We start from the raw sequence: 25,404 nt of genomic DNA on the forward strand, positions 1-25,404 counted from the left end.
CACCTCATCTAGACTCATCTTTTGTTTCTTAACTTGTCCCATTACCATCTCCTCTTGCCTCGCACCATCATCCCTTCTGTCATTTAATCTCTCCTGCCTTCCACCCTATCACAGACCTTCCCTTTTGTTCTTTCCTCCCCTCCCCCCTCTCCCTGCTCCTACACTTGCTTAAAACCTGTTACATCTCTAACTTTTTCCAGTTCTGACGAAAGGCCATCGACCTAAAACGTTAACTCTGTTTCTCTCTCCGCAGACGATGCCTGACCTGCTGAGTATTTCCAGCATTTTCTGTTTTTGTTTCATCTAAAGCTAGCTTGCTAACACTCCAATAATCCTCTGCATAGAGATTTCGCAACATTTCCAGCCCTTCTACAGTCTGAACAACACCTATTTGCTCTTTGTTTTATGTCTGTTCTCCAAGTTGCTATTAATGCTGCTACATTTGCCTGAATTTTTCCAGCAAGCCACAAATGAGACACTTTATCGAACATCTTCTGAAAATCTATATACATTACATTTACTGCATTCCCTTTATCAATCCAGACACCTCCTCATAAAAGATATGTATTCTTCAAACAGAACTTGCTTTTAACAATTCTGTGCTAACTGTCCTTGAATATTAGTTCAGGGAATTTACGAGGTTAACAGCCCTGCCCACAGTGACCTTTACTTGCAGTCCAGTTGGCAGTTCAGAGCTCTCGAGGTCAGCCTGTAATCATTTCCAATTTTTCGGAGTACTTGCTCACTTGCAAGTTTTTTCTGTACTGAACTCCCGCTGTCATTTTAGCTCTCTATTCCCGCTCGTCTTAACCGTACCACTCGATTTTCACAATGCCTACCGATTTCAATGGGACCTGGAACATGATCCGTAATGAGAACTTTGAGCCTTACATGCAAGCACTGGGTGAGTCTGAACATATTTCTGTGGACAAGTCTTGCATGTCGAATCCAGTTGCAACTCCCGAGGTAGCTTGGTAACGTTCCTTGCCAACGTGAAATATAAATGTCTTTTCTTTCGTCGGGGAATGAGAGTTTGGGGGTCGGAAATTCTGTCTGGCGCCCCCTTTCCCCATGACCTTGGTAACTGACGTGAAATCCAGGTGCTCCAGTTAATCTGCTAAAAGGGAACGTGTAGTAAGAACTTTAAAGAGCAGACAACCTTTTAATTTTGTTCATGATCTCAAGTAAATGGACCATCATAGAAACATAGAAGGTAGGAGCAGGAGTAGGCAGCATAGTGGTTAGCACTGTTGCCTCACAGCGCCAGGGACCCGGGTTCGAATCTGTGTGGAGTTTGCACATTCTCCCCGTGTTTGCGTGGGTTTCCTCCGGGTGCTCCGGTTTCCTCCCACAGTCCAAAGATGTGCGGGTTAGGATGATTGGCTATGATAAATTGACCCTTAGTGTTAGGGGGATTAAATACGTGGGGTTACGGGGATAGGGTGGGATATGTGTTGGTGTAGGGGTTACGGGGATCGGGTGGGATATGTGTCGGTGCAGGCTCGATGGGCCGAAATGGCCTCTATCTGCACTGTGGGGTTTCTGTGATTCGGCCCCTCGAGCCTGCTCCGCCATTCAATGCGATCATGGCTGATCATCCAAATTCAGTACCCTGTTCCTGCCTTCTCCCCATATCCCTTGATCCCTTTAGAAATATATCTAACTCCTTCTTGAATATATTTAATGAATTGGCCTCCACTGCCTTGTGTGGTAGAGAATTCCACAGGTTCACCACTCTCTGGGTGAAGAAATTCCTCCTCATCTTACCCCTTATCCTTAGACTGTGACCCCTGGTTCTGGACTCCCTAGCCATCGGGAACATCCTTCCTGTGTCTAGTCCTGTTAGAATTTTATAAGTTTCAATGATATTATGTCCGTGTATAATTGAGACACGGACTGCAGGAGTTGATTATAACAAGTCTTTACTGAATGGAGACAACCTGGAAACTGAAACTACAGAAGCCTGCTAGGGCCTTTTATACAGGGGTGGTCACTGCCGGTACTGCAGTCTGAGACCAGTTATTCCCTTAAAAGGTACATACACAACAATTCCTCCCCTTTTAGATAAACAGTACATAACATTCATTTAACAACTAAATAATAATTAATTACAATTACAATTACGGTTGCTAGATACATTGGTTGAAGTTAAGCAATTATAAGTTCAGTCTTTGAGGAGGCTTCCTGATTCTGTCTGGATAATGCCTCTTTGGGATATCAGGTTCTTCTGGCAAGGTTGTCGGGATCAATGTCGTTGTTTGGTTCGTCTGCTTCCAATATCACCGATTCTGCGGTAGATGCAATTGGTACTTCGGTTTCATCGCCAGGTGTATCAGATCGTGGTGTGGAGTTGACGTTTTCCAGTGACTCTAGAATCTGGTCAGCATGGCGTCTTACAATGCTCTCTCCAACGTCCACGGTATACATTAGAGGTCCTTGCCGTGTACAGATCGTTCCTGGCTGCCATTTCTCTGTGCGGTAGTCCCGGGCCAAAACTGGTTGACCTATCTTAAAACTCCTGGTCGGCCTTTCATTCATATTCTGAAACTGCCTGTTCTCCACATCTCTTCTGACGTTTGGCTTAACCAAATCCAAGCGGCATCGTAGTCTTCGATTGAAGAACATCATGGCTGGAGTTTGGTTGGTAACCGCATGTGTCGCATTCCGGTAGGCAAACAAGAAGTTATCCACCTTGTGTTGTAGGGGTATATCTTCATTACACATTGCCTTGATAGCCTTCTTGAATGTTTGAACAAACCTCTCGGCCAATCCATTAGTGGCTGGATGATATGGGGCGGATGTGTAATGCTTAACACCATTGTTCTTTAAGAACCTCTGGAACTCTTCAGACACAAACTGGTCCATTGTCAGAGCAAATCTGTTCAGGCAGCCCATTCCTGGCGAATATGGTTCGTAAGACTGTGATCGTTTTTTCTGTGGTGGTTGAGGACATTTTTATTACCTCTGGCCACTTTGAATATGCATCCACCGCAATTAAAAACATCGAGTCCATAAAGGGACCAGCAAAATGGGCAGCACGGTGGCATAGTGGTTAGCACTGTTGCCTCACAGCGCCAGGGACCCGGGTTCGAATCCGGCCTCGGGCGACTGTCTGTGTGGAGTTTGCACATTCTCCCCGTGTTTGCGTGGGTTTCCTCCGGGTGCTCCGGTTTCCTCCCACAGTCCAAAGGTGTGTGGGTTAGGTTGATTGGCTCTGATAAATTGACCCTTAGTGTTAGGGGGATTAAATACGTGGGGTTACGGGGATAGGGTGGGATATGTGTTGGTGTAGGGGTTACGGGGATCGGGTGGGATATGTGTCGGTGCAGGCTCGATGGGCTGAAATGGCCTCTATCTGCACTGTGGGGTTTCTGTGATTTCTGTGTGAAAATCAAGGTGCACCCTTTGCCATGGAGATGAGGGCCACTCCCGTGGATGTAGAGGGGCTTGTGGTGGGGCGCTTTGGACCTTCTGGCATCCTGTACAGCTCTTGGTCATCTCTTCGATTTCTCTATCGATTCCCGGCCACCACACAAACGCTCTGGCTAAGTTCTTCATTTTTACCCCTCCCAGATGACCCTCATGAAGCTCATTGAGCACTCTATCCTTCAATTTGGGTGGAATTACTACTCTGGATCCACACATCAAGGTTCCTCTGCACACTGACAGCTGTTCTCTTCTCGGCGAGAATGCTGGCGAGAATGCTGGCAGCAGTGGTTCGCCATGTGCTGGCCATCCCTTCACCGTTAAATCATAGACCCAGGAGAGTGTCGGGTCATTTCGTGTTTCCTTTTCTATGTTTGCATTCGTCACAGGGAGACATTCGACTATAGTCGAGTGGAATAGCTCCACTGGATCCACTGCCAGTTCTTCTTCCACCGTCGGCAACGGTAGGCGCGACAATCCATCAGCATTCCCATGCTGTTTAGTTCCTTTGTACTCGATGTCATATTGGTGTGCCCCTAGGAAAAGGGACCACCTCTGTAGCCGTTGTGCCGTCATTATCGGTACGCCCTTCTGAGGGTTGAAAATGGAGACGAGAGGTTGATGATCAGTCAGTAGAGTAAATTTCTGACCGTGCAGGTAGTGATTGAACTTCTTCACCCCCCACACCAGGCTGTGGGTCTCTCTGTCAATCTGGGCGTAGTTACGCTCGGCTGAAGTTAACAAGCGTGACGCAAATTGTATCGGCCTCTCTGAACCATCAAGGAATTTATGTGACAGTACTGCCCCAATGCCTTAGGGAGACGCATCACACGCCAATCTTATCGGTAGTGATGGGTTGTAGTGAGCCAATACTTCTCTTGAAGTGATCAGGTCCTTACTCTTCTGAAAGGCCCGCTTACATTCATTGCTCCATTTCCATGCTACTCCCGTTCGTAGTAGGGCGTTCAGTGGATGCAGAATTGTGGACAAATTCAGCAAAAACTTATGGTAGTAATTCACCAATCCGAGGAATGACCTCAGTTGCGACACATTTTCAGGTGCTGGAGCCTTAACAACCGCTTCAATTTTGTCAGGGGACTTATGCAACCCCTCTTCATCAATCACGTGGCCACAATACGATATCTGTTTCTTAAAAAACTCGCACTTGGGGCGATTGGCTCGTAGCCCATGTTCACGTAGTCTAGTGAGCACCTGCTCTAGGTTGGCAAGGTGTTCACTCTCATCTTCACCTGTCACTAGGATGTCGTCCAAGTAACACTGAGTCCCCGGAATCCCTTGCAGGACTTGTTCCATCGCTCTCTGCCATATCGCCGGAGCTGATGCTACTCCGAATACCAGTCGATTATACTGGTAAAGACCTCTGTGAGCGTTTATCGTGAGATACTTCCTAGAGGATTCTTCAACCTCTATCTGCAAATATGCTTGTGCTAGGTCAATTTTTGTAAAACGCTTCCCTTCAGATAGTGAGGCGAAGATATCTTCTATCCTTGGAAGAGGATATTGTACTGTGTGAAGGACTGGGTTCACCGTCACCTTGAAGTCCCCACAGATGCGAACCTTCCTTCGCTCCTCAGACTTATTGTTTAACGTTTTCTTCATGACAGGAACGATGGGTGTCGCCCACTCGCTCCAGTCTACCTTAGATAACACGCCTGCATTCTCCAGATTCTCCAGCTCTGCCTCGACGGCTGGGCGAATTGCATATGGTACCGGTCTTGCTTTGAAAAACTTGGGAATTGCATTCTCCTCTATTTTTATCGAGGCGGTTACGTCTTTATGAGTGCCCAGTTCTTGTTGAAATACCTCTTTGCATCAGCTAAGATTGTTGACAATCGTCCAGGAGTGACGTCGTCATCCTTTTTACCAGCCACCGTCAGTGCCTGAATGGAGTGCCAGTCTAAACTTATCTTTCTGATCCATTCACGTCCCAATAACGGTGGTCCACCATCTTGCAGAATGTAGAGATACAATTTCCGTATTTTCTTGCCGTTGTATTCGACAGGCACCCTTATTTTTCCTCTGGGGTATACTTTTTGCCCCGTATACGTCCTCAAGACAATGGATGTCTCTCTCAAGGGTATGTGTGAGAATAGCCGCTCGTAGTCTCGTCGATTCATGACGGTTAGCGCTGATCCTGTATCCAATTCCATTTTGACTTGGCACCCTGCTATCGTGAGGGTGACCTAAATGGTTCGGTGATCCTCTTTTGCGATTACGTTGTGAAGTTTGAGACAGCTTAGTCTCTTGTTCCCGGATTCACTATCGCTCATCTGGTCTTCGGAACTACTGTCCGTCATCTTTTGTACTTTCCTGTACGGTTTCTTCGTAGCCTTTTTGTTGTCGTTGGTCTTCTTCCCAGACCTGCAAACTCGTGCAATGTGTCCCATCTTTCCGCATTGCCTGCATATTTTGTCCTTGGACCAGCAGTCCTTCTGGTCATTGTTTGTTCTGCCGCAGCGATAACATTTTGCAAATCCCCGTGTCATTTCGTGGGTGCCGTATTCCTGTGGCTTTTGTTGTATTTCTGCAGCTCCCCTTGCTGCTGCTTCGTACGATACTGCCACGCTGAAAGCCTTATCTAGCATCAGCTCTTTCTCTGAGAGTAACCTCTTCTGGGTTCCTTCACTCAGGAGTCCACAGACAAATTTGTCCTGTAAGGTATCTGCCAGTCCTGCTCCGAACTGGCAGTGCTTTGATAGCTTGCTTAGTTCCGTAAGGTAATCAGCATTGCTCTCATTTTTATGCTGATTTCTCCTGTGGAATTTAAATCTTTCTGCTATCAGCAGCGGTGTAGGATTTAGGTGTTCCTGTAGGATAGCAACAATTTCGTTAAAACTCTTCGCCTTCGGTTTGGCTGGAGTAATCAGGTCCCGCAATAGGCCGTACGTTCTTGCGCCCATTAAATTTAGCAATACCGATGCCTTTTTCTCATCGGCTATTTCGTTTGCCTCGCAATATACCTCGACTCTTTCCACATACGTGGTCCAGTCTTCTATTACATTATCGAAGGCAGTGATATCGCCAGTTTTTGGCATCTTGAAAATCTAAGATGGCGCCTCCTGCGCTTTTCCTTCGTCCCCCATGGATCAAAATGGCGCCTCCCGCGCTTTTCCTTCTTCCCCGGAGTTAAGATGGCGCCTCCCGCGCTTTCCCGCCGCTGTCGCTGCTGCCAACGCTGTTGCTGGCGATTATATTTATTTTACTATCCTGTAATGGCGACGCCTTATGGTCTTCGCGCCTCCCCGATCGCTGCTGCCAACGCCGCTCTCCGCGGTATTTTTATTTTTCTATCGCGCTTCAATATTTGCTCCGTTAATTGAAGAACCGTTCCCGTCGTGGAGCGGACCCTCTGGGACACTTCCCTCCCTCTTCTTAGGTCCAAACGCTGCCCGGCTTCGAAGCACCGGCCGCGCCCTGTGTGCTCCACCCTCCTCTCTCTCTTTGTTTCCCGACTCGCTGCCCGGCCCCGTTGCAGAGCCACCCGATCGAGCTCTAGCCCGCCGCAGCCCAGGAAGGATCAGTGCACTACCTGCCACCAGCCCGATTAGCTGGGAAACCACAGACTGGAGAACCAAGCCTGGCTCTCGACAGTCTCTCCTGCAACTTTTCAATTCGATGATTTGGAGGGCGGTTGCCCACGGTCGACGCCCGTTTCTCGAGTTCCTTTGGATTATTTTTTTTTCTTTCTCCTGGCTTCGACCTTCAATAACGTCGTCTGAGGTGCTGCCGAGTTGCAGGTAAGTTCGTTTCTCACTCGTCGCCAGTATTATGTCCGTGTATAATTGAGACACGGACTGCAGGAGTTGATTATAACAAGTCTTTACTGAATGGAGACAACCTGGAAACTGAAACTACAGAAGCCTGCTAGGGCCTTTTATACAGGGGTGGTCACTGCCGGTACTGCAGTCTGAGACCAGTTATTCCCTTAAAGGTACATACACAACAAATGAGATCCCCTCTCATTCTTCTAAACTCCAGCGAGTATAAGCCCAATCGACCCAGTCTTTCCTCATACGTCATTCCTGCCATCCCAGGTATCAGTCTGGTGAATCTTCGCTGCACTCCCTCCATGGCAAGAACATCCTTCCTCAGATAAGGCGACCAAAACTGCACACAATACTCAAGGTGTGGTCTCACCAAGGCCCTGTACAACTGCAGCAAGACATCCTTGTTCCCGTACTCGAATCCTCTCGCTATGAAGGCCAACATGCCATTTGCCTTCTTAACCGCCTGCTGCACCTGCATGCTTACCTTCAGCGACTGGTGCACAAGGACACTCAGGTCTCGTTGCACTTCCCCTTCTCCCAATCTATTGCCGTTCAGAAAATAATCTGCCTTCCTGTTTTTGCCACCAAAGTGGATAACCTCACATTTATCCACATTATACTGCATCTGCCATGCATCTGCCCAATCACCCAAGCTGTGCAAATCATATTGGAGTTTCTCGGCATCCTCCTTGGAATTGTTTCCACTTGCCCTGCCCCAGGTATGCGGGCTACATAAATATCTCATTGGTAGGCACAACTGACTCCTGATTGACGGAGTGAGTTATGGTCTGTGCTATCAAGGCAATATAAATTGTATTGCCTAAATTCTAGTTTTGTGCATTCTGATGGGGATGCCTTGGGTTTAGGAATATAGGAACATAGGAACAGGAGGAGGCCATTGAGCCCCTCGAGCCTGTTCCACCATTCAATGAGATCATGGCTGATCTGCGACCTAACTCCATATACCCACCTTGGCCCTTTATCCCTTAATACCTTTGGTTCACAAAAATCTATCAGTCCCAGATTTAAAATTAACAATTGATCTAGCATCAATTGCTGTTTGTGGAAGAGAGTTCCAAACTTCTACCTCCCTTTGTGTGTAGAAGTGTTTCCTAATTTCACTCCTGAAAGGTCTGGCTATAATTTTTAGACTATGCCCCCTAGTCCGAGACTCCCCAACCAGCGGAAATAGTTTCTTTCTATCTACCCTATCTGTTCCCCTTAATATCTTGAAAACTTCGATCAAATCACCCCTCAACCTTCTAAATTCTAGGGAATACAACCCTGGTTTGTGTAATCTCTCCTCGTAATTTAACCCTTGGAGTCCGGGTATCATTCTGGTAAACCTACGCTGCACTCCCTCCAAGGCCAGTATATCCTTCCTAAGGTGTGGTGCCCAGAACTGCTCCCAGTGCTCCAGGTGTGGTCTAACCAGGGCTTTGTACAGCTGCAGCATAACTTCTACCCCCTTGTATTCTAGAACTCTAGATATAAAGGCCAGCATCCCATTAGCCTTTTTGATTATTTCCTGTACCTGTTCATGACAATTTAATGATCTATGTACCTGGACCCCCCAAGCCTCTTTGGACCTCCACTGTTTCTAGCTTTTCACCAGTTAGAATAAGAATGACATTGTGTAGATTCTTCCCATAATGTCATGAGCTCCGATTCATGTGTGAAATTGTTGAGTGAAATACATAAAACCACGGAGATACCAAACCACTCCTCTGTGCCATTGGGTAAAAGCAGTGCCTGACATAGAAACATAGAAGATAGGAGCAGGAGTCGGCCATTCGGCCCCTCGAGCCTACTCCACCATTCAATGAGATCATGGCTGATCATCCAAATTCAGTACCCTGTCCCTGCTTTCTCCCCATATCCCTTGATCCCTTTAGCCTTAAGAAATATATCCAACTCCTTCTTGAATATATTTAATGAATTGGCCTCTACTGCCTTCTGTGGTAGAGAATTCCACAGGTTCACCACTCTCTGAGTGAAGAAATTCCTCCTCATCTCTGTCCTAAATGGCTTACCCCTTATCCTTAGACTGTGACCCCTGGTTCTGGACTCCCCGACCATCGGGAACATTCTTCCTGCATCTAATCTGTCCAGTCCTGTTAGAATTTTATAAGTTTCAATGAGATCCCCTCTCATTCTTCTAAACTCCAGCGAGTACAAGCCCAATCGACCCAATCTCTCCTCATACGTCATTCCTGCCATCCCAGGTATCAGTCTGGTGAATCTTCGCTGCACTCCCTCCATGGCAAGAACATCCTTGTTCCTGATGTGGTGTGAAGCCGTACTAGACCAGAGGTGCACAGGTTCAATTCTTGGTCTGTGCTGTGTTAGCTGAGGATGCAGTTGTGTTGCTACAAAGGTCCTCAGGGCTGAGGAGAGGAAAAGAATGGCTAGGGTTCCCCGTCATAGAATGATGGGCCCGTCGTGCCTGTGCCAGCTCTGTGAAAGAGCGGTCGTGCCTGGTCTCACCCCCCCCCCCCGCTTTTTCTCCATAACCCTGTAAGTTCCTCATCCTCAACTCCCTTTTAAAATTATTTATGGGATCAGCTTCCACCACCTTTTCAGGTAGAGCGCCGACTAGATCCCGATCACTCTCTGATCATTCGCGATGGTTATTGATATCCCGATCACTCTCTGATCATTCACGATGGTTATTGATATCCCGATCACTCTCTGATCATTCACGATCGTTGTTGATGATCATAGAATAAAACCCTCCAGCAGATAACATGAACTAAATGGTACAATTGGAAAGGAGGTGCAGGAATGGAGCGAGCTGGGAGTGTATGTACACAAATCTTTGAAGGTGGCGGGACAAGTTGAGACGGCTGTTAAGAAAGTCTGTGGGATCCTTGGCTTTATTAATAGAGGAATAGAGTACAAAAGCAAAAAAAAAGTTATGCTAAACCTTAATAAACACTGGTTAGGCCTCAGATAGAGTATTGTGTTCAATTCTGGGAAACCACACTTTAGGAAAAATGCCAAGGCCTTGGAGAGGGTGCAGAAGAGATTTACAAGAATGGTACCAGGGGTGAGGGACTACAGTTATGTGAAGAGACTGAAGAAGTTGGGATTGTTCTCCTTAGAGCAGAGAAGGTTAAGAGGAGCTTTGATAGAGATGTTCAAAATCATGAATGGTTTTGATCGAGTAAAGAGTGAGAAACTGTTCTCAGTGGCAGGAGGGTCGGTAACCAGAGGGGACAGATTGAAGATGATTGGCGAAAGAACCAGAGGGGGAGATGAGGAAACATTTGTTTACGCAGCGACTTGTGATCTGGAGCGCGCTGCCTGAAAGGGCGGCGGAGGCAGATTCAATTGTGGCTTTCAAAAGGGAATTGGAGAAATACTTGAAGGGAAAAAAATTGCAGGGCTGTGGGGAAAGAGCGGGGGAGTGGGATTAATTGGTTGGCTCTACCAAAGAGCCAGCACAGACATGATAGGCCGAATGGCCTCCTTCTGTACTATATTATTGAAACTTATAAAATTCTAACAGGACTAGACAGACTAGATACAGGAAGGATGTTCCCGATGTATCATTTTTGAAAATTTCCAAATTTTGGGGGAATAGGAATTCAATTTACTTCCTCAGTTTAAAAGCAGGCTTATTTGATATAAAAGCCTAACAGGTGTCAGCTGTGGCTCAGTGGGTTGCACTCTCTCACCTCTGGGTCAGAAGGTTGTGGGTTCAAGTCCTACTCCAGGAGACGTGAGCACAAAAATCCAGGCTGACACTCCAGTGCAGCACTGAGGGAGTGCTGCACTGTCGGAGGTGCCGTCTTTCGGATGAGGTGTTAAACCGAGGTCCCGTCTGCTTCCTCAGGTGGATGTAAAAGATCCCATGGTGCTATTTCGATAGAAGAGCAGGGGGAGTTATCCCTGGTGTCCTGGGGCCAATATTTATCACTCAGTCAACATCACTAAAACAGATTATCTGGTCATTGCTGTTTGTGGGAGCTTGCTGTGCGCAAATTGAGTGCCACATTACAACAGTGACTACACTTCAAAAAGTACTTAATTGGCTGTGTAAAGCACTTTGAGATGTGGAAGGCGCTATAGAAATGCAAGTCTTTCTTTTTGACAGATATCGACTTTGGTACTCGTAAGATTGCTCTTATGCTGCATCCTCAGAAGATTATTGAACAGAAAGGAGATTCATTCAATATCAGAACAGTAAGCACATTCAGAAACTATCAAGTCCAGTTTACAGTGGGAGAAGAATTTGAAGAAGATACAAAAGGCTTAGATAATCGTAAATGCAAGGTAAGAAATCAACGCCTGCCATTGTTGTGAAACAACGACAGTGGAGGTGAAATGGCCAATTGATAGAGGAAATAAAAATGCTTTCAATCTTGTTTAGATTTTCCATCTAAGTCACAGAGGATGGTGGGATGGAAATGGTCCATCCATACTCCTTGGAACCATCTTTGCAAACTTGCCAGTTTTTCTTCTTTCAATATGTTTGGGTCAGCCTTTCTATTTGAAATGAAGACTGAGCTATGGATGTTGAATCAGTGAGTATATTCAAGGCTGAGATCATGGAATGGTTACAGCACAGAAGGAGGCCATTCGGCCCGTCGAGCCCGTGCCGGCTCTCTGCAAGAGCACCTTAGCTAGTCCCACTCCCCCGCCCTTTCCCCATAGCCCTACTATTTATTTTTCTTCAGGTACTTATCCAACTCCCTTTTGAAAGCCACGATTGAATCTGCCTCCACCACCCTTTCAGGCAGTGCATTCCAGATCCTAACCACTCGCTGCGTAAACAGGTTTTTCCTCATGTCACCTTTGGTTCTCATGCCAATCAACTTTAATCTGTGTCCTCTGGTTCTTGACCTTTCCGCCAAAGGGAACAGTTTCTCTCTCTCTACTCTGTCTAGACCCCTCATGATTTTGAACACCTCTATCAAATCTCCCCTCAATCTTCTCTGCTCTAAGCAGAACAACCCCAGCTTCTCCAGTCTATCCACGTAACTGAAGTCCCTCGTTCCTGGAACCATTCTTGTAAATCTTTTCTGCACCGCCTCTAAGGCCTTCACATCCTTCCTAAAGTGCGGTGCCCAGAATTGGACACAGTACTCCAGTTGAGGCCGAACCAGTGTTTTACACAGGTTCATCAGAACTTCCTTGCTTTTGTACTCTCTGCCTCTATTTATGAAGCCCAGGATCCCATAAGCTTTTTTAACCGCTTTCTCAACCTGCCCTGCCACCTTCAACGATTTGTGCACATATACCCCCAGGTGTCTCTGTTCATGCACCCCCTTTAGGATTGTACCCTTTAGTTTATATTGCCTCTCCTTGAAAACCTGTCTTAGACCTTCTTGTATTCTCTCTTAGTCTGACCCCACCTAATACTGGACTATTTCTTACTCTAGTGCTATTTGTCTCTCCGAATCCTTTGTGCACCTTGTTTCTCCTTTCTAATGCTACATCCTGGTCCCCATCCCCCTGCCAAATTAATTTAAACCTACCCCAACAGCACTAGCAACTGCCGCCCCCCCCACCCGCATGGACATTGGTCCCGGCTTTGTTGAGGTGCAACCCGTCCAGCCTGTACAGGTCCCACCTCCCCCAGAACCGGTCCCAATGTCCCAGGAATCTGAAGCCTTCCCTCCTGCACCATCTCTCCAGCCACGCTTTCATCTGCTCTACCGTCCTATTTCTATACTCAGTAGCTCATGGCACAGGGAGTAATACGGAGATTACTACCTTTGAGGTCCTGCTTTTTAATCTCTTTGCTAGCTCCCTAAAATCTGCCTGCAGGACCTCATCCGTCTTTCTATCTATGTCGTTGGTACCGATATGGACCACAACCGCTGGCTGTTCACCCTCCTGCCTCAGAATGTTCTGCAGCTGCTCAGTGACATCCTTGACCCTGGCACCAGGGAGGCAACATACCATCCTGGAATCACGTCTGTAGCCGCAGAAATGCTTGTCTGTTCCCCTCACTATCGAATCCCCTATCACTATCGCCTTCCCGATCTTCCTCCTCCACCGCCCCGTACAGCTGACCCACCCTTGGTGCCGTGGACTTGGCTCTGGCTGTACTCTCCAGAGGAACCATTGCACTCACCAGTATTCAGTTCTGAATACTGGCTGGAGAGAGAGATGCATGCAGGGGACTCCTGCACTACCTGCCTAGTCTTCCTTGTCTGTCTGACGGTCACCCATTCTCTCTCTGGCCGCACACTCCTTAGCTGCGGGGTGACCACCTCCCGAAGCGTGCTTTCCACGTAACTCTCAGCCTCCCGGATGCACTGCAGTGACGCCAGCTGCTGCTCGAGCTCCTCCAGCCGACAATACTTCCTGCACGTGTGGTTGTCCAGGACACGGGAAGAGTCCTGAAGTTCCCACATGGCACAAGATGTGCATTCCACGGGACTGAGCTGCCCTGCCATGCCTCTATTTATTTGACTATTAACTAACTTACAGAAATAAACTTAAGACTAAGGGGGAGAAATCTGGTATCACCCCGTTTGGAGCGCAATTATCGGCCAGGCGCAAAGTTTAGCGCCTGCCGCTAATTATCGCCTCCGACTGCAAACTTGGCTTCTATCACCCCTGGAGGTGATTGGAGCGCTAAATCAGGTGCTACACACCTCTCTTAAGGCGCTAACGCCGAGGAGCGAGGCACTACCTCAGAGTGCTGGCAAAGCTCATGTGATGTCAGTCAGCAATGGAACACAGACACACTGGCGCCGGCCAGTTCTTAAAGGGGAGGGTCGATCTTGCTCTCCATCCACACCCTGCTCATTGCAGCCTTGAATCTCAGCCTGGAGAGACCTGTACATCAAATCTGCTGGAAAGAACAATGGAGAGGCCCAGGGAAAGATGTCAGAGTGCAGCCCCCATAGTCTCTTCTAAATTGATGCAAGGACCTGCAAAGTGCTGCTCAGTACCCAAAACTCCTCAACACAGCGTTGAATCTCTCCAGAAGTCTCTCTCTCCCTCTCTCAGAATGCGTGGTGCAAAAATGTCACCGAAAAAAAAGGCAGGAAGCGGTCGCCTTTAAATAGCGCTCCCCCAGTCCCTTCCCGACTGCAAAACGCTCCCCTCAACCTGTCGTTGCTAGCGGCAGGCGGTAAGGCAGGGGGCGCCACTCAATATCCGGTCCGGGGCGCTACCGGGGCATTGCACGCTCGACTGACGTCACGATCTGCGGGCGCAGGAGATCGTGGCGGTAGTATTTAGCACCGCCGCAAAATGTCTGGTCAATTTCGCGAGCGGCGCAAACATCACCGCGCCCGGGCGCTAGTTGCTTTGTGCCCTGTTAGCGCCCTCTTAAGGTGCTAACGGGAGGCGCAAAGCAACCAAATTTTTCCCCCAAAGAGTCTTAAAAGTTGGGCCGAACTTTATCCCCGGCCGCTTCTCTCACTCTCTTAGTTAAAGTCTTTATTCACACAATTATTTATAGTTATATTAATTCGTTTATCTAGTTAAGTTAGCGAGAATAAAATGCTAATACTCACCCACCAATCACCTACCTGCTGTCCTGTGACATCACTCCTTGATTTTGCTGTTCTTTTGGAATTCGCCAGATTTGTATCGACCGACTCATAGGGGGGAGTTTTCCCAGCCCTGGGGAGGCGGGAATGGAGGCTGGACTGCTGGGAAAATGGCAGAAACTGGGAGTGGGTATTGACATCTTCCCGGGAGGCGGGTCCCCGAGTTGCGCAGGGACCCGTCTCCTCGAGGCAGGAAGGGGATTAGAGTCAATTAACTGCCTGTTAACAGGTAGTCAACAGGCAGTTTTGAGGCTTATCCCTATTTTACGCCTGCAATTGCTTCCCGACGGCTGCGAACCTCACCAGGGTCAGCGAGGCGAGCAGTGGGTCTGCGGGGGTGAGAGGGGTCGAAATGTCAGCTGTAGAGGTGAGTGATGGGCGCAAGTGTGGAGAGGTAATTATGAGAGGTGAGTGTAAAGTGTTGGAAAAAGTTTCCTTACCTTTGCTTCTTTCTGCAGGCTTCAACCTTTGAGGATCCGGAGGTGCCTCATCTCAATGGCAGAGATGACAGAATGGCTGCTACATTCTCAGATGCAGCAGCCATCTGCTTTCTGCTGAGGAGAGAGGTCTTGGTGAGCCTGTGTGCAAGGGCTCACCATAGAACAGAGATTGTTAGTGTTTGACAGCCTCTCAAAGCTGTCAAACGCTGACAATTCATGTGTCAAAAATTTTTCGACAGATGACACGTCATCCGCTGACGTCATCTGTCACCGGCTTTCCCTTAATTGACCGGTAACAAGGGCAATCAAGGGAAAATAGCATGGGTTGGTCAGATGTCGCTGGAGGCGGGACTGAAACCCGGAAACCAGAAGTCCCGCCTCCAACACGTCTCCATTGAGAAAATCCAGCCCGTAGATTCATAGGGGGCAATTTTGCCAGCCCTGGGGAGGCAGGACTGCCGGGAAAATGGCAGAATTTGGGGGTGGGTGCCCAACCCGCCCCAACCGACCTCCATGCCATCTTGCCAGGAGGTGAGTAGCCGGCCCGCGCCGGGTCCCATCTCCTTGGAGGCTGGAAGGGATTAAAGCCTATTAACTGCCTGTTAACAGGTAGTTAACAGGCAGAAATAGGATTAACGCCTTTTTGCCCTCACAAGTGCGGGCTTCCCGAAGGCTCCAAAACACCTCAGCTCAGCGAGTACTGGGTCTGCGGGGGTCGGGGGGGTGCAAAAGTGTGGTGTGAAGGTAAGTGATGGGTGCAAGAGTGGAGAGGTGAGTATCTGAGGTAAGTGCAAAGTGTTAGTAAAAGTGTACTTAACTTCATTTCTTCCTGCAGGCTTCAGTCGGTGTGTATGCGGAGACTCTCGGACCTCTGTGTTGCAGATGAGAGATGGCCATTGCATTCTCAGATGCAACAACCATCTCATTTCTGCAAAAGAAAGGTGGTTGATGGGGTCTTGAATGCAAGACCTCATCAAACTGCAGAGAATGTCACAGTTTGACAGCTTCACAGAGCTGCCAAATGATAACAATTCAACTGTCAAAAATTTTTGACAGATGAAATGTCATACGTTGACATTCTCTGCAACCAGCTTCCCCTTAATTGGCCTGCTAAGCCCGCTGGAAAATAGCGTGGGTTGGCCACAAATCGATGGAGGCGGGACTAAAAGCTGACAAGCAGCAGTCCCACCTCCAACGTGCCCCCATTAACAAAATCGCCCCCATAGAGTCATAACGGCACAGAAGGAGGCCATTCGGCCCATCGAGTCCGCGCCGGCTCTCTGTAGAGCAATCCAGTCAGTCCCATTCCCCCGCTCTATCCCCGTAGCCCTGCAAGTTTATTTCCCTCAAGTGCCCATCCAGTCTCCCCTTGAAAACATTGAGTGTGTCCGCTTTCACCACTTCTGTCGGCAGCGAGTTCCAGGTCCTCACCACTCGCTGCGTAAAAAAGTTTTCTCTCACATCCCCCCTGTATCTCTTGCCCAAAACCTTAAATCTGTGTCCCCTAGTCCTTGTACCATCAACTAGTGGGAACAGCCTTTCCCCATCTAGCCTATCCAAACCCGTCATAATCTTGTACACCTCTATCAAATCGCCCCGCAACCTCTTTTGCTCTAATGAAAACAAATCCAGCTTCTCCAAACTGTCCTTGTAGCTAAGATCCCCCATCCCCGGAACCATTCTGGTAAATCTCCTCTGCACCCTCTCAAGGGCCTTCATGTCCTTCCTAAAGTGTGGTGACCAGAACTGGACGCAATACTCCAGTACAAGAGCAAAATACTGCGGATGCTGGAAATCCGAAATAACAACACAATACTCCAGTTGTGGCCTAACCAACACTTTATAAAGGTTCAGCATAACTTCACTACTTTTGTACTCAATACCTCTATTTATGAAGCCCAAGATCCCATATGCTTTGCTAACCATTCCCTCAATATGTCCCGCCACTTTCAGGGACCTCTGCACATTAACTCCCAGGTCCTCGCAGGTCCGCGCTGCCCTCAGCCTCCCTTTGTGTATCCGCCGACTCCTCGCAGGTCGATAGATTTTTTGAACTCTAGGAGAACCAAGGGATATGGGGATCAGGCGGGAAAGTGGAGTTGAGGTCGATGATCAGCCGTGATCTGATTGAATGGCGGAGCAGGCTCGAGGGGTCGTATGGCTGGCTCCTGCTTCTAATTCTTATGTTCTTAAGCACTTCAAACTTGTTCTGATAACTTCAACAACAAAGGGTACATTCCAATACATATTGCCTGAATGATCAAAACGAGGATATTCAGGCCTTCATTAACATTTACCTTTCCACTCGTTCATAAATCCCACACAATAATTCAGAGATAATCCTCGCCTTATCATCTCTTACAAGCTCAGCACACACCCTCGATATTACAGCTCATTGAACACTGTCTGATCCACTGCACTGGCGCTAGCTCGTAACTGGTGCTATCTGCTTTATTCCCACTTCCCCATCTATATTAAAAAAATCTTACAGCAGCTTGCACTTCCTGTCAACCTTTTACCATTATAATTTCCTTTGCCCACAATTGACAATGGAATCATTTCTAAGTAAACAAGTTGTAATTACTGTCTCCAGATGCATCGCCATCACTCGAGGGAGGATGTAATCATGCTGCGAGAGTTCGCGTAGGCAGTTATAAATGTGGCCATAAAAATTTATAATGGAAAATATAAAAATGCTTGTGCTCCCTGATCCAGCTACCTTCAGCTCCCTGTCCCCACTTCACCTGCAAGTTATACTTGGCCTTGACTCCTCGCATGCAACACCTTGAGAGGTAGATTGATAATATATTTAAAATTTTGCATCTGTACACATCTGTCAATCTTTTTCATTCAGAATTTCCTATGTCCACAGTTATAATGGGAACTGCCTTTGAAAGCTAATGTCATTTAATGGTAAACTGCTTTAATTACTCTCGTTGAGGTGCTGCAGCACCACCACTGGCAGGAAGGTGTAATTGCAGCAACAACAACAACACCTTGTATTTATATAGCGCCTTTAATCTAGTAGAACGTCCCAAGGCGCTTCACAGGTGTATTATAAGACAAAAAATTGACACCGAGCCACATAAGAGATTAGGGCAGGTGATCAAAAGCTTGGTCAAAGAGGTAGGCTTAAAGGAGCGTCTTAAAGGAGGCAAGAGAGGTTTAGGCAGGGAGTTCCCGAGCTTAGGGCCTAGGCAGCTGAAGGAACGGCCACCGATGATTGAGCGATTATAATCAGGGATGCTCAAGAGGGCAGAATTAGAGGAGCGCAGATATCTCGGAGGGTTGTGGGGCTGAAGGGGATTACAGAGATAGGGAGGGCCGAGGCCATGGAGGGATTTGAAAACAAGAATGGGAATTTTGAAATCGAGGCGGAGCCCAGCACGTGAGCGCAAAAGACAAGGCTGAAGCGTTTGCAACCATCTTCAGCCAGAAGTGCCGAGTGGATGATCCATATCGGCCTCCTCCTGAGGTGCCCACCATCACAGAGCCAGTCTTCAGCCAATTCGATTCACTCCACTTGATATCAAGAAACTGGATCCAGCAAATGCTATGGGCCCTGACAAGATCACGGCTGTCGTGCTGAAGACTTGTGCTCCAGAACTAGCCGTGCCTCTAGCCAAGCCGTTCCAGTACAGCTACAACACTGGCATCTATCCGACAATGTGGAAAACTGCCCAGGTATGTCCTGTCCTCAAAAAGCAGGACAAATCCAATCCATCCAATTACCGCCCCAATCATCAGCAAAGTGATGGAAGGCGTCATCGACAGTGCTATCAAGTGGCACTTACTCACCAATAACCTGCTCATCGATGCTCAGTTTGGGTTCCACCAGGACCACCCAGCTCCTGACCTCATTACAGCCTTGGTCCAAACATGGACAAAAGAGCTGAATTCCAGAGGGGAGGTGAAAGTGACTGCCCTTGACATCAAGGCAGCATTTGACCGAGTGTGGCACCAAGGAGCCCTAGTAAAACTGAAGTCAATGGGAATCAGGGGAAAAACTCTCCACTGGCTGGAGTCATACCTAGCACAATGGAAGATGGTTGTGGTTGTTGGAGGTCAATCATCACAGGCCCAGGGCATCGCTACAGAAGTTCCTCAGGGCAGTGTCCTGGGCCCAAACATCTTTAGCTGCTTCATCAATGACCTTCCCTCCATCTTAAGGTCAGAAATGGGGATGTTCGCTGATGACTGCAGAGTGTTCAGTGCCATTCGCAACTCCTCAGACAATGAAGCAGTCCATGCCCGCATGCAGCAAGACCTGGATGATATTCAGGCTTGGGCTGATAAATGGCAGGTAACATTCGCGTCACACAAGTGCCAGGCAATGACTATTTCCAACAAACGAGAGTCTAACCACCGCTCGATGTCAAATTTTGTTTTATTGTCTTATAATACTCCTGTGAAGCGCCTTGGGACGTTTTACTACGTTAAAGGCGCTATATAAATAAAAGTTGTTGTTGTAAGGCTATACTTGAACTTATCTCCCTGCGGTAAATCTTGACTTTGTACGATAATGCAAAAGAGGTGATAGCGAGTCGGCCGCCTGTTTTGCATCTCTTCTGATTTTTATTTCCATTGAAACAGGCTCGCGACTCGCTATCAGCGGTTTTACACTAACGCACCAAGTCAAAGTTACCGCCGCTCCCCATCCTGTGTGTAATGCTGTGGGAGATAGAATGCTCTCTTTTTTATATTCAAATGCTTCTCAATTTTTGTTAAACGATGCAATAGTCTCTGCTTCAATAGCCACTTGTAGTAAATTCCATTCTAATAAACGTGTGTAAATAAAATTGTGCTAACTTTTCTCTTCATTATGCTAATGATAATCCAGAGGTAATGCCCCCTTGTTAGTGATTTGCCAACCAATGGAAATAGTCCTTCACTGTTTACCCCTCAAAACCTTCCATCATTTTGAGGACCTCTTTGATTCCATTCCTTAGCCCTCTCTGTTCAAGTGAAAAGAGCCCCAATTTTATGAGCCTTTCTTCATGATAGTAAGCTCACATTCCTAGTATTCCCCTGAACCTGCGCTGTAGCCTTTCCGGGGCTCGAATATCCTTCCTATAATGGGATGGTCAAAATTGCATTCAGTACGCCAACTGCGGCTTAATCAAAGTCTGTGCTGTTTCAACACCACTTCTTAGATCACTCAACGTCTATTCCAACTAGCTGTAAAATTCAATAATCATGTTCCGAAAGATGAGTTTTGGTGACACCTTTCGTCTGGGTGCTTTCTTTTGCAGTCTCTCGTTACATGGGACAACAACAAACTAGTATGTGTACAGAAAGGAGAAAAGAAGAACCGAGGATGGACCCACTGGATAGAGGGCGATGAACTGTACCTGGTACGTTCTCTCAAGGATTCAGAGTGCCAATAGATCACTTTATAAGCAGCCATGCTCCCGAAACATAAAAGATAGGAGCAGGAGTAGGCCATTCGGCCCCTCGAGCCTGTTCCGCCATTCAATGAGATCATGGCTGATCGTCCAAATTCAGTACCCTGTCCCTGCTTTCTCCCCATATCCCTTCAGCCTTAAGAAATATATCTAACTCCTTCTTGAATATATTTAATGAATTGGCCTCAACTGCCTTCTGTGGTAGAGAATTCCACAGGTTCACCACTCTCTGGGTGAAGAAATTCCTCCTCATCTCAGTCCTAAATGGCTTAACCCTTATCGTTAGACTGTGACCCCTGGTTCTGGACTCCCCCGCCATCGGGAACATCCTCCCTGCATCTAGTCTGGCAAGTCCTGTTAGAATTTTATAAGTTTCAATGAGATCCCCTCTCATTCTTCTAAACTCCAGCGAGTATAAGCCCAGTCGACCCAATCTCTCCTCATACACCATTCCTGCCATCCCAGGTATCAGCCTGGTGAATCTTCGCTGCACTCCTTCCATGGCAAGAACATTCTTCCTCAGATAAGATTCCGAAGAATTGTGGAATAGTCAGCCATTTGTTTGACATTCATTCCTTCTCTCCATTCTGTGCAACATCAACCAGCCCAGCTCCCTAGTCCCAGAATTCTGCCAATGCAGCCCTTGATCCCGATACCTCTGGATGCAAGAGCGGATTTTTTCTTCTGCTTTGTCTCCCCCAGGTCCCCCACCCACCCACCCCCAACATTCTGAAGCACACAGTTGGAACGCTGGTCTTCAGTGCTAATGTGTCAATCTGAAAGAAATCCTGAGGGTTTAAAATTTCATTAATTCCAGAGTAGTGGGATTTTGTTATAGCAGAAGCTTGTTCTATTGCTCAAAATTCAAATTAAACTATTGCAATTGTCAAGAGAAAAATGCTTTACATCAAGTAAACCGGGTTCTAAGCAGTAAACCGAAGTGCAATATTAAACCTCAATAAAAACAGGAAATGCTGGAAACACTCAGCAGGTCAGGCAGCATCTGTGGAGAGAGAAACAGAGTTAACAGGCAGGATTTTCATTGTGCCGTGGAGTCGGGATTGGAGGCGTTGGGGGGGGGGGGGTTAAAATCCCGAAATCGGGGGTCCCGACCCCACCCCGCACCCAAACCCGCCTCCATGCCAGTTTCAAAGGAGGCGTGTACCCGCCCCGCACTGGGACCCGCCTCCCCGAGGCGGGAAGGGGATTAGTGCCAATTAACTGCCTGTTAACAGGTAGTTAACAGGTAGTTTTTAGCCTAATCCCTATTTTTGATGTTGAAGTGTGGGGTTCCCGATGGCTCCAAACCACGCCAAGTTAGAGGAGGCGGGCCGTCGGGCTGAAGGACTTGGAGGGGTCGAGATGTCGGTGTTCAGGTGAGTGATGGGTGCATGAGTGCAAAGGTAAGTGTGTTTGGTGTGTCTAAAGTGATTAAATAAGTTTTACATACCATTTCTTACCTTTTCAGCCTTCCTTCCTTTAGGTTCTGGGAGTCCCTCATCTCACCGGCACAGAAAGCAGAATGGCTACGAACTGTCAAAAGTGACAGCCTTTAGCTTACTGTGCAGGAGAGATTTCTAACTGAGTCTGTGGAGAAGGACTCAGGTTAGAAGACTGTCAGTGTTTGACAGCTTCAAACAGCTGTGAAACACTGATATTACATCTGTCAAAAGCTCTTGACAGATGAAATTTCAGTCTGTGACATCACCTGTTGCCGGGTGGCCCTTAATTGGTCTGCTGAGCCCGCTGGGCGGGCTCAACAAGGTCAATCAAGTGAAAATCGCGTGGATTGGCCGCATCTCGATGGAGGCGGGACTACAACCCCGAAAGTTGTAGTCCCGCCTCCAACCCAACTCCTAAGTTAAATTCCTGCTCAACGTTTCAGGTCGATGACCTTTCATCAGAACTGGAAAGGTTTAGCGATGTAACAGATTTTAAGCAAGTGCAGGGGCTGGGAAAAGGGGAAGGGGACGAAAGAACAAAAGGGAAGGTCTGTGATAGGGTGGAAGGCAGGAGAGACTAAATCACAAAAGGGATGATGGTGCAAGGCAAAAGGAGATGGTAATGGAACAAGTAAAGAAACAAAAGATGGGTCTAGAGGAGGTGTAACTGGGGATAGCAGCATCATCAAAAGCTGCTGTCTGGAAAAAACGGGGGCCGAGGTTCTGGTCTGAAATTGTTGAACTCGATGTGGAGTCCGGAAGGCTGTAAAGTGCCTAATCAAAAAATGAGGCGCTGTTCTTCGAGCTTACGTTGAGCTTCACTGGAACGGTGTAGGAGCCCAAGGACAGAGAGGCCAGTAGAGAATTAAAGTGACAGGCAGCCCGAAGCTCAGGGTCACGTTTGCGGACTGAACGGAGGTGTTCGACAAAGTGGTCACCCAATCTGCGTTTGGTCTCCCCAACGAATAGTTGTTCTGATAAATTCTCCAGAGTTGAAGCCCATGGAATAAAAGGGACAGTGGCAGCATGGATACAGAATTGGCTAAGTGACAGGAAACAGAGAGTAGTGGTGAATGGTTGTTTTTCGGACTGGAGGAAGGAATACAGTGGTGTTCCCCAGGGGTCAGTTCGAGAACCACTGCTTTTCTTGATATATATTAATGACTTGGACATGGGTGTACAGGGCACAGTTTCAAAATTTGCTGATGATACAAAATTTGGAAGTATGGTGAACAGTGAGGAGGACAGTGATAGACTTCAGGAAGGCATAGACAGGCTGGTAGGATAGGCGGACACATGGTAGATGAAATTTAACGCAGAAAAGTGTGAAGTGATACATTTTGGTAGAAAGAATGAGGAGAGGACATATAAACTAAAGGGTACAATCCTGAAGTGGGTGCACGAACAGAGAGACCTAGGGGTATGTGTGCACAAATCATTGAAGGTGGCAGGGCAGGTTGAGAAAGCAGTTAAAAAGGCTTATGGGATCCTGGGCTTCATAAATAGAGGTATGGAGTACAAAAGTGTGGAAATTATAAAACACTGGTTCGGCCCCAACGGGAGTACTGTGTCCAATTCTGGGCACCACACCTTAGGAAGGATGTGAAGGCCTTAGAGAGGGTACAGAAAAGATTTACGAGAATGATTCCAGGAATGAGGAACTTCAGTTACGTTGCTAGACTGGAGAAGCTGGGGTTGTTCTCCTTGGAGCAGAGAAGATTGAGAGGAGATTTGATAGAGGTGTTCAAAATCATGAGGGGTCTGGACAGAGTAGATAGAGAGAAACTGTTTCCATTGGCAGAAGGGTCGAGAACCAGAGGACACAGATTTAAGGTGATTGGCAGAAGAACCAAAGGCGACAGGCGGAAAATACTTTTTTACGCAGTGAGTGGTTAGGATCTGGAATGCACTGCCTGAAAGGGTGGTGGAGGCAGATTCAATCGTGGCTTTCAAAAGGGAGTTGGATAAGTACCTGAAGGAAAGAAATTTGCAGAGCTACGGGGAAAGGGCGGGGGAGTGGGACTAGCTGAAGTGCTCTTGCAGAGAGCCGGCACGGGCTCGACGGGCCGAATGGCCTCCTTCCGTGCTGTAATGATTCTATGATTCTGAAAAGCCAAATCTCGCCCAGTTAGATTCCCTTGAATTGGATTCCTATTACAAGTTATGACTGAAGGGTTTGAAAGCTGCTGTTACTGGAAGTTCACGGCCGTACTATACAGACCAGCTCACATTTATGCTGCTTTTTTTTGTGTAGCTATAGGTTTTTTTAAATAAAAAAGCTATTGAAAGGAAAGGGTTAATCAGACTGGCTTGGAGTGTACAAACTTAATAATACTATTGATTTGTCCTTTAATACTATAATAATAGCTTTTAGCCTTTGGTACATAGGGAAGAATGATTCCTAAATTGTAATATCTTAAAATAGTTACAATTATGTTCAAGGCAAAGGGAAAATAAAGGCTCGATGAACTTGACATGATGGTTGTTCCTGCTCTAATAATACAATACATCACAATCTGAGCAGCTGAGTATTGATAACACTGCTTGTGGCCATTAGCTGACATAATTGCTTTCTCTCTAGGAAATCTGCTGTGAAAACCAAGTCTGCCATCAAGTGTATAAGAAAGTGTCCACGGCATAAAAGGGCGAAGATGCCAAACACGATTCCTATTAATTTAAGGATGCTGATTTTGACCAAATTTTAGGGCTGCCTTTCTTCAATGAATAATCCAAAGGTGCTCAATTTACCCATCACCCACTGGCTTCAAGGAAGGATGTTCTCGTTACCACACTGCGATAAAGAAGAACATTTGAGGCGCTTATCGCTCTGTATTATTGAAGAGCTGAGATACCCAGATGTTCAGTGTGGATCTGCCTCAGGGTGTGTAATAGCTTAACATTCGCCTTATGGTGACATTACACTCTTGGAATATGGTTGTCTGTTGGGAAGCTATTTTATGGAAGGTCATGGCAGAGGTGGAGGCAATTGTGTTACTTGTATGTGACAATCTGATAACTATAAAGGATTAGCAAAGCAATGTGTGTCCTGTGTTTTTTTTTGTATATAACTCCAAAATTACTTCTTCTTCTCCCAACCAACTCTATAGGTAAAAAACACTGTAATAGAGTTTTTCCTCCTCTTGCGTCGGTAAGAAAATATTTCCACTTTCCTCTCACCCATTTTCCTGCTCTCCTAAGAGGACAATGAGCCGGGGTTCCGGCCAGGTCTTTTTACCTTGGGCCAAAATCATTACCCGCTTTCACAGAAAGGGAGAGTCTGACTTGCTCCGAAAGCTCACAGCTTCCCCGTCCAGAGCGCTCGTACTCACGCACAGCAAACTCCGCAATGCACAGGGCGAAGAGTTGTACACTCCGACCCAGCTGTG

At 47.2% G+C, this 25,404-nt stretch overlaps 1 protein-coding gene across 1 annotated transcript; it reads left to right on the top strand.

Moving 5' to 3' along the window:
- The first annotated feature begins 703 nt into the window (after window positions 1-703).
- Window positions 704-25,056, top strand: rbp7a (retinol binding protein 7a, cellular). The gene is made up of 4 exons (XM_085967396.1): window positions 704-904; window positions 11,314-11,492; window positions 20,424-20,525; window positions 24,600-25,056. Exons 1-4 carry the CDS (start codon window positions 832-834, stop codon window positions 24,657-24,659), a joined length of 414 nt encoding a protein of 137 aa, XP_085823522.1. The 5' UTR covers window positions 704-831; the 3' UTR covers window positions 24,660-25,056.
- Window positions 25,057-25,404: the final 348 nt, after the last annotated feature.

This window comes from Somniosus microcephalus, chromosome 25 (genome assembly GCF_052327205.1).
Source record: "Somniosus microcephalus isolate GS21.2 chromosome 25, FLI_Smic_1.0, whole genome shotgun sequence".
NCBI lineage: Eukaryota > Metazoa > Chordata > Chondrichthyes > Squaliformes > Somniosidae > Somniosus > Somniosus microcephalus.

Bases quoted from the DNA above. Each gene is read 5' to 3' on its own strand.
- rbp7a (XM_085967396.1), top strand. From the start codon at position 832: ATGCCTACCGATTTCAATGGGACCTGGAACATGATCCGTAATGAGAAC. The intron at 905-11,313 runs GTGAGTCTGAAC...TCTTTTTGACAG, and splicing joins GCCTTACATGCAAGCACTGG to ATATCGACTTTGGTACTCGT. The intron at 20,526-24,599 runs GTACGTTCTCTC...CTTTCTCTCTAG, and splicing joins AGGGCGATGAACTGTACCTG to GAAATCTGCTGTGAAAACCA.